At 40.7% G+C, this 8335-nt stretch overlaps 1 protein-coding gene across 4 annotated transcripts in view; it reads right to left on the reverse strand.

Moving 5' to 3' along the window:
• LOC106878581 (protein C-ets-1) overlaps positions 1-8335 on the reverse strand; it is a 192268-nt gene that overhangs the window by 17229 nt on the left and 166704 nt on the right. For all 4 annotated transcript variants that reach the window (XM_052967851.1, XM_052967850.1, XM_052967849.1 and 1 more), the window contains 2 exons: positions 7555-7674; positions 6214-6414 (listed from right to left, as the gene is read on the reverse strand). In XM_052967851.1, coding sequence (XP_052823811.1) covers positions 6214-6414; positions 7555-7674 — 321 coding nt within the window. The remainder of the gene's footprint in view (positions 1-6213; positions 6415-7554; positions 7675-8335) is intronic.

The following is an 8335-nucleotide window of genomic DNA, read 5'->3' on the forward strand; positions in this document are numbered from 1 at the left end:
ATGACCTCGCTCGAATGTCTTTTCACGTGCCACCGACACAAGTGCCGCAATCTGGGGGGAACCAGTTGGGAGTCTGCGTGGAGAGGGACAGAAAAGAAGAGAGAGAGAGAGTGAGAGAGAACTTGTGTCTCACAACCAGACTTCATTTGATTACAACACACACAATGCAGGCATGCACACACGTGTGCATGCGTGCATGTTTTTGCTTCCAGCACAATTGCCAAAACCGGTTAAATATCCAATCAGCCATGCCAAAACCTCAGCATCCAAACAGCTGCGCCAAACTGTCTCATTCCAGGATAAGAGACCGAACATAACACTCTACTGTCCACGGAAATACTGACATTTTACTTGAGAGTCATGCAAGACAGGGGCTTCGCAAATGCCCCCTAAAACTGCGCTGTAACCCTATCTACTGATCCTCATTCAACACCAAAGCAATGGAATAATGAATGGTAGCTGCCACTGCTCTCAACACTAATTAGTGACTGTTCAGAATTCCTGCTTTAACTAAGAGCACACTTGAAGTGTAATTGATATCTTCGCACTTCCTCTTGCAGAATTACAAGGAGCGGAATCAGGAGATTTGTTACTGCATGCACACACACAGGGTTCTTTACTTTGTTGTTTTCTGTCGCAGCCGAGACCTTGTTGGATGACTGCTTTTTACACATGTGGACGTATGCAAGCACATATACACACATGCGTTTCCTATATATATATATATATATATGTATATATATTACTTGTTTTAGTCATTAGACTGTGGTCATGCTGGAGCACAGCATTGAAGAATATTTTGTTCAGTGAATTGACCCCAGTAACCTATTTTTTTAAGCCTGTACTTTTCTATCTGATGGGGACGTAAACACACCATCATAGGTTGTCGTGCAGAGGAGGGAACAAACACAATGACAGACACACACACACATATGTAAATATATATGACAAGCTTCTTTCAGTTTCCATTTACCAAATCACAAGGATTTGGTCAGCCCAAGGTACCATGAAGAGGGACTGAACCTGGAACCATGTGGTTATGAAGAAAACTTCTTACTACACAGCCACTTGTGCACCTATATATGTGTGTGTGTGTGTGTATTCTTTTATTCTTTTACTTGTTTCAGTCATTTGACTGCAGCCATGCTGGAGCATCGCCTTTAGTCAAACAAATCAAGCCCAGGGCTTATTCTTTGTAAGCCTAGTACTTATTCTATCGGTGTCTTTTGCCGAACCGCTAAGTTACGGGAATGTAAGCATGCCAACTTTGGTTGTCAAGCAATAGTGGGGGAACAAACAGACAAACAAACATACATACATGATGTGCTTCTGTTAGTTTCCGCCTACCAAATCCATTCACAAGGCTTTGTAGAAGGCTATAGTAGAAAACACTTGCTCAAGGTGCCACACAGTGGCTCTGAACCTGGAACCATGTGGTTCGGAAGCAAGCTTTTTACCACACAGGCACTCCTGTGACTATATATATTATATATAAATGCCTATGTATATACGCATCAGCGTAGATATAATTGTAGCCAAGTTACGAGATACTTCTAAACAAGACACTCCTACACATTTTAATGTATTTATATGTTTTTACATTTAAGTTCAAACTTACACAACTGGTAGTATTAACGACATGAGAGAGAGAGAGAGAGAGAGAGAGAGAGAGATAGAGGGAGAGAGAGAGAGAGGGAGAGAGAGAGAGAGAGGAGAGAGAAGAGAGTTAAAAGCTTTCATTAAAATCAGAAAATATCGGAGCAGCACAGATCCACCAATTTGAAGCAAACACTGACGCTGCGAAACTGAGGAAGTCGGTCTTTGCAGTACATTTACCATTCAATAGAACCACTTCCTTTCTATCACATTACTTACATATATCCACCACCATTCCACTCACTACACTTTTTTCTTATTTAATTAGCTTCTATAACACACGCAGTTGTTTGTCTGTTTGTTTGTTGTCCATTATTATCCTGCTGGCATATATGTAGGACGGGAACTTATGCCAGGCCAGGATTTTACTGCCAGGTGCTATTCCTGCTGCCAACCTTTATTTAGTTTTTCAAGTAACTCTTTTACCCTTTTACTTGTTTCAGTCATTTGACTGCGGCCATGCTGGAGCACCACCTTTAGTCGAGCAAATCGATCCCAGGACTTATTCTTTGGAAGCCTAGTACTTGTTCTATCGGTCACCACACTGATGCTGGTGTGTTTACGGGGACGTAAACACACCAGCATCAGTTGTCAAGAGATGTTGGGGGGACAAACACTGACACACAAACACACACATATATATATATATATATATATATATATGACGGGCTTCTTTCAGTTTTCGTCTACCAAATCCACTCGCAAGGCTTTGGTCGGCCCGAGGCTATAGTAGAAGACACTTGCTCAAGGTGTCACGCAGTGAAACTGAACCCAGAACCATGTGGTTGGTAAGCAAGCTTCTTACCACACAGCCACTCCTGCAAGGGTGTCTTTTTCTTTATAACTCTCAACAAACCTTTGAATATATTTGTGTGTCTGTGTGTACCCTTGATCTGACATTGTGTGAAAGTTGTAAATGAATGAGCATCACTGCCAAACAAGCAATGAAGAAACATTACCTTGCTAGGAAATAGGTGAGTGTGAGCAACAGGAAGGGCATCCAGCTGTAGAAATTTTCTACCTTAATGAATTCCATTCGATAGTTCGACAGGAGCTGGCAAGCTGAAGAGCTGCATCCTAACCCTAACCCTAACAGAGTGTGTTGGGTGCGTTTTGTGTGGCACCAATATTGGCAAGTTTACCAAATAACTTGCAAGACATAAGATCCAACTGCGGAGGTGAGAGGTATTGAGGGGGCAGGGGTGTCCTGTGTGCCAGATGATGAGAGGTTAGAGAATGAGAGAGACAGAAATGGGTATCTTGCTGTAGAAAGACAAATGGTTACCCCAGCTGGAAAGAGAAGAGAGAGAGAGAGAGAGTGATAGAGATAGTGGCAATGTGCTAGGGCACCCATGTACAAGTCACACCTCTAATTTAGTTTTGAGCGAGGTCGTTGCCAGTGCCGCTGGACTGGCTCCTGTGCAGGTGGCACGTAAAAAACACCATTTGACCTCGGCTGTTGCCAGTACCACCTGACTGGCTCTTGTGCCGGTGGCACGTAAAAGTACCCACTACACTCTCGGAGTGGTTGGCATTAGAAAGGGCATCCAGCTGTAGAAACTCTGCCAAATCAGATTGGAGCCTCGTGCAGCCATCTGGTTTGCCAGTCCCCAGTCAAATCGTCCAACCCATGCTAGCATGGAAAGCGGACGTTAAACGATGATGATAATGATGAATCTTAGTACAAAATTTTCGGTACTAAATCATAAATCTAGCTTTGCCCATTGTATGTTGCCCATTAGTTGTTTCGGTTGAAAGCAAGTATAGTCTGTTTTTAAGTTTCCTCTTTACAAATCTACTCAGAAGTCAAATATACAGGTACGAAAGTACCTTTACACCACGTGTAAGTATAAATATATTTTTTTAGTAATCATCAAAAAATATCAGAACTCAAATTCCAAAACACATATTCTGAATTAATCATAATTACATAAACATTTATATATAAAAAAAAAGATTGTAGCAAAAAATAAAAATAAAAATAGAAAGTTGAATAATAATAATAGCCCTGATGCAGTACCAGGCAGTGGGCTCTCTTGGCTTCTCATCTTAATTGATTGGAAGTGTTATCATGTACTTGTTTTGTGTTGGTATAAAAGATGGGCTACAGCAAATATTCTGCTTAATATTTGCTTGTCTGTTGTTTGACCGTAACCAGTTGAGCATGTCCCTTGCTGGTTGACGATATGTGCATCTCTGATCACGAGCAGAAGTAGTGGAGGAGCATCATAGCCATGTGTTGAGAGAAATTCTTAAGGGTCTGGATAATTCACCTTTGGAAACAAAGGTGTTTCGTTCAACATCCTTAGACAACCCTTATTCAGGGATATTTTGAGTGGGATGGGCTACTCAACCTGAAGAAAATTCTAACTGAGCCCCACCTGCAAGGTCATGCGTTGTTTATCTAGATATGAGATCACCATGTCGCGCACATATGGTTGTGATGCATGTACCTGGTGTACCTTTATCCGATGGGTAGTCATGAGGGGTATACTGGGCTTCATATCTTTTACCCAAGTTTCACTTTGATGGCATGCTCTCACTCAATAATAATAATGGTTTTAAATTTAGACACAAGGCTAGGAATTTTTGTGGAGGAAAAATAATCTTTGTTGGAAATAAATATGTGAGGGTTGGCAACAAGAAGGATATCTGGCCATAGAAAATCTGCCTCAAACGAACTCTTGTTTGACCCATACAAACATGGAAAAGTGGACCTTCTGTTCCATATTCATTCCAAGAACACAGGTCCAATAGAAACATAAAGCAGAGAACAGGCACATGCGTCTGGTTTGAAAGTGAAAGTAGACAAGTGATGAGAAGCTGCATATTTTCTGTGTAAAGACACGACAAAGACAAGGGGGGGAGGGGTTAATCAAAATCTTTATAGGGGTGTGGTGCAAATCTATATGAAGGACTCCTACGAGAGGAACTTTATAGAATTCCCTTAGTCTAAGAGCTCTTGTTGCTATATATGGTTGGTTACATACACTCAAAGAATGGTGTGTTTAATATCAGTGAGCTGACAAGACTTGTTAGCATGTCATTTTTTCTGTCTTTAACTTCAGAGTTCAAATGTCTCCAAGGTTGACTTAGCCATTCGTCCTTTTGGGGTTGATAAAATAAGTACCAGTTCAGTACTGGGTTTGATGTAATCAACCTACTCCTTGCCCTGAACTTGCTGGCCTTGTGCCCCAGATTTGAAGCCAATATAAAACCATCTCCTTTCAATACTAACCCTTATCCTCATCTGAACAGTCTTGTTTTGTAAGTTACTGGTGCTGGTGGTATGTAAAAAGCACCCAGTACATGCTATGAAGGGGTTGGCATTAGGAAGGGCATCCGGGAGTAGAACCCATGCTAAAGTGACACAGGAGTATGATGCAGTCTTTGAGTACATTGGATTCTGTCGAACCATCCATACCATGTCAGAATGGCAAAACAGATGGTAAATGATGATGAGGATGTATTTGATCAGGGATTTTCTTGTACAAATGTTATGAACATGTGATATACAGAAGATATACAGTGACAACATGTAGTGGTTTACGAGTGTGAACAAGAGTGTGAGTGAGAATATGAGTGTAAGTGCAGATCGAGTGACTGCATACACGAATGCACACATTAACAAACACTTGAAGCCCACCTTCCGATTGTTGCATATTCTCATTTTATATGGTGAATAAGAGTATAATATTGGTTGCAAAAAAACTGGTACGGGATCAGCAATTTCGAGGAAGGGGGCAAGGTGATTACATTGACCCCCAGTGTTCAACTGGTACTTATTTTATCAACCCTCAAAAGGATGAAAGACAAAACAGACCTCAGCGGAATTTGAACTCGGAACGTTATAAAGACAGCTGAAAAGCTGCTAAGCATTTTGCCTGGGGTGTGTTAATGGGGTTTTGCCAGTTCGTCACCTTAATTAAAGTCTATAATATTGAATGAGTTTCATTAGGAGTTGCACGAAAGTTAATCAAGCTGGGAGTTTTAGATAGATAGTCCTTGCCTCACATACAGACACACACACACTGAATATTATTAGTTGGAATTTTAACCCTTTAGCATTTAAACTGGCCATATCTGGCCTCTCACATCTACCCTACAATGTCATTCTAAAAATAAGCATTCACGTGATCAAAATCTCAAAGCTATGAGATGATCCACGATTAATTCTAAACAATATGAACAATTAAGCATTACATTTGACAGATTAAACTGAATGCTAAAGGGTTAAATGAAAGAAAAAAAAAATACAAACAAAAAAACTCACAAACATTATAGCCAAAAAAAATGGACATACATCAATGACATACATGAGACATTATATAAAAGATTAAAAAAAAAAGGTTAAGTTGAGGTCTAGAAGGGTTTGTTGTTGGCCACTAAACCATAAGGGGTTTTTTTTTAACCTCACGGAGCTTCAACAATATTAGTGTTTACAGTTTTAGAAATTACTGATATTAGCCAGACACAGAATCAAATAAGAATCAAGGTTATTGGATATTTTAGGGGAGAATGTCTTGGACGAAGTTAAAAATGCTTTAATTCTCTTACCCCTTTTCATAACTTCCAAGTGTTCCCAAAGTATATCACCCACGTAAGGTGGCGCTCTTTCCAGAAAAGCATCTTTACCAAGTTGACACATTTCTTTACCGGTCATGTTGAAACGATCGGTGCGAATGCCATTGAGAGCGTATTCTTGTCTGACCCATTCCAACCATTGCATCACATTGATTTTGTTCCACTGTACAGGATCTAAAGAATACATCAGGGTATTTGGACTGTTAACGCTTCCTTACTAAAGTATGGCATGGCATTAATGCACACATATGGTCCAAACATACAAATATATACACACACTAACATTCAGACAAAAACATAAATATATACACACTGTAAAGACACACAAACGCTTGTGAATATATACTACAAATTAAACGAAGAAAGCATGCATACACAAAATGTGTGTGAGTGTTTGTGTGTGCTAAACTGGTTTCAATTCCTGGGCTAGGTAGTACATTGTGTTCTTGAGCAAAACCCTTCATTTCACCTTGCCCCTAGTTCACTCAGCTGCAGGGAGGTTCCAACAAAAGCTTGGTAAGTTAGCCCCACAAACTGACTGGCGTCCTGTCCAGGAAGGGGTATTGTCGTCTCAGTCAGTTTATACGTGATGGAAATCGGGTCAAGCTCCGGCCCTAGGGTCCTACGATTCACGGCAGGCTCAGGACCTGTATATATGAGTATGTACATATTATGTATATATGTGTGTGTATGTATATATATATATATATATATACATATTACATGGTCATGTGATTGATGAGGACTATCAGATGTTATATATCGCTGGTCACAATGCTTTTCACCTTGCTTTAGCTTTTGAATAAGGATACCCTGCTGGCTAGGCAGGCAGGCAGGCAGGCCAAAAGTCCCCCCAGCCCCTGATCGGGAGGCTAGTCCATCAAAGGGTTACCCATAGACAGCTGAGTGGATTGGACAAGTGTGAAATGAAGTGCCTTGCTCAAGAACACGACATGGTGCATGGTCTGAGAATTGAACCCACAATCTAGCTATTATGAGTACAACATCCTACCATTGGTCCATGCACCTTCAGTATGTGTGTGTGTGTGTGTGTGTGCATGCGCGCGCGCGCGTGTATATGTAAAATCAGTCATAAAACATCTATTAAGAACAGCAATAACAACAACAACATCTACAACAGTAACATATAAGGGCCAGAATGCCTTTGATCAAATATCACCTTGATCAGACCAGGCACAGGGACTAAACAACATCCACAGCAACAACAACAACAACAACATCAACAAAGACAAAGCTCACTAAAAGAAAGAAAAGGAAAGAAGAAAGGAAGGAAGGAATAAAGACGGTACTTACCACGTGGAATATTTAATCGTTGTTGTTCTTTCTCAAAACTTTTAAAACTAGCAAAGAGAGCCTGGGACACTTTTTGGGTTGTTCCTGGCGTTAATGGCAAGATGTGATTGTTGGAATAATCTGGAATGGTTAGAGGAATAATTGACATGAATCTTGGAGACAGAGCATTGCAAACATCACAATATACACCCCCATCCTTCTCTCTCTCTTTCTCTCCCTCCCTCAACCACCCATCAGAACTTGTTTCTAGATTTATATGGAACAAAACAAGCCTCAATGCATTCAATTTGCTAGAAATAGCAATGAAATGTCACTAAAACTACAACCTGCTAGTTTTAAAAAGGAAAGACATATTGGTTAATTGTAAGTTTACACACACTACACCTGGAATAGAAAAACCCTCCAGGACAGAAGGTTGCTTCTCAACCATGTAATCTTGGGTTCAGACCCCCCCCCCTGTGTGGCACTTTGTCAAAAGTCATCTATAATAGCCCCAGGTTGACCAAAGCCTTGTGAGTGGGTTTAATGGCTGGGGACAGAAATAAGCCCATCATCATCCCCCCTCTCTCTTTCTATATTCACTACTGGCCATGTCTTAAAAGACATGTTAGGATCCACAATGAGCAGAACTTACCTGCAGGTATTGGTAGTGCAAATCAGAGGTGCAATCTGTGTGGGTGTTTTTTCAAAACACTGTCTGGTTTAAAAAGCCACATCAGACGCCATGAAAGGGCTAAGGTGTAGGTGCAGGAGGTGGTCAAACTCTGTTTAAGGAGTAGAC

This window comes from Octopus bimaculoides, chromosome 5 (genome assembly GCF_001194135.2).
Source record: "Octopus bimaculoides isolate UCB-OBI-ISO-001 chromosome 5, ASM119413v2, whole genome shotgun sequence".
In the NCBI taxonomy this organism is placed as follows: domain Eukaryota; kingdom Metazoa; phylum Mollusca; class Cephalopoda; order Octopoda; family Octopodidae; genus Octopus; species Octopus bimaculoides.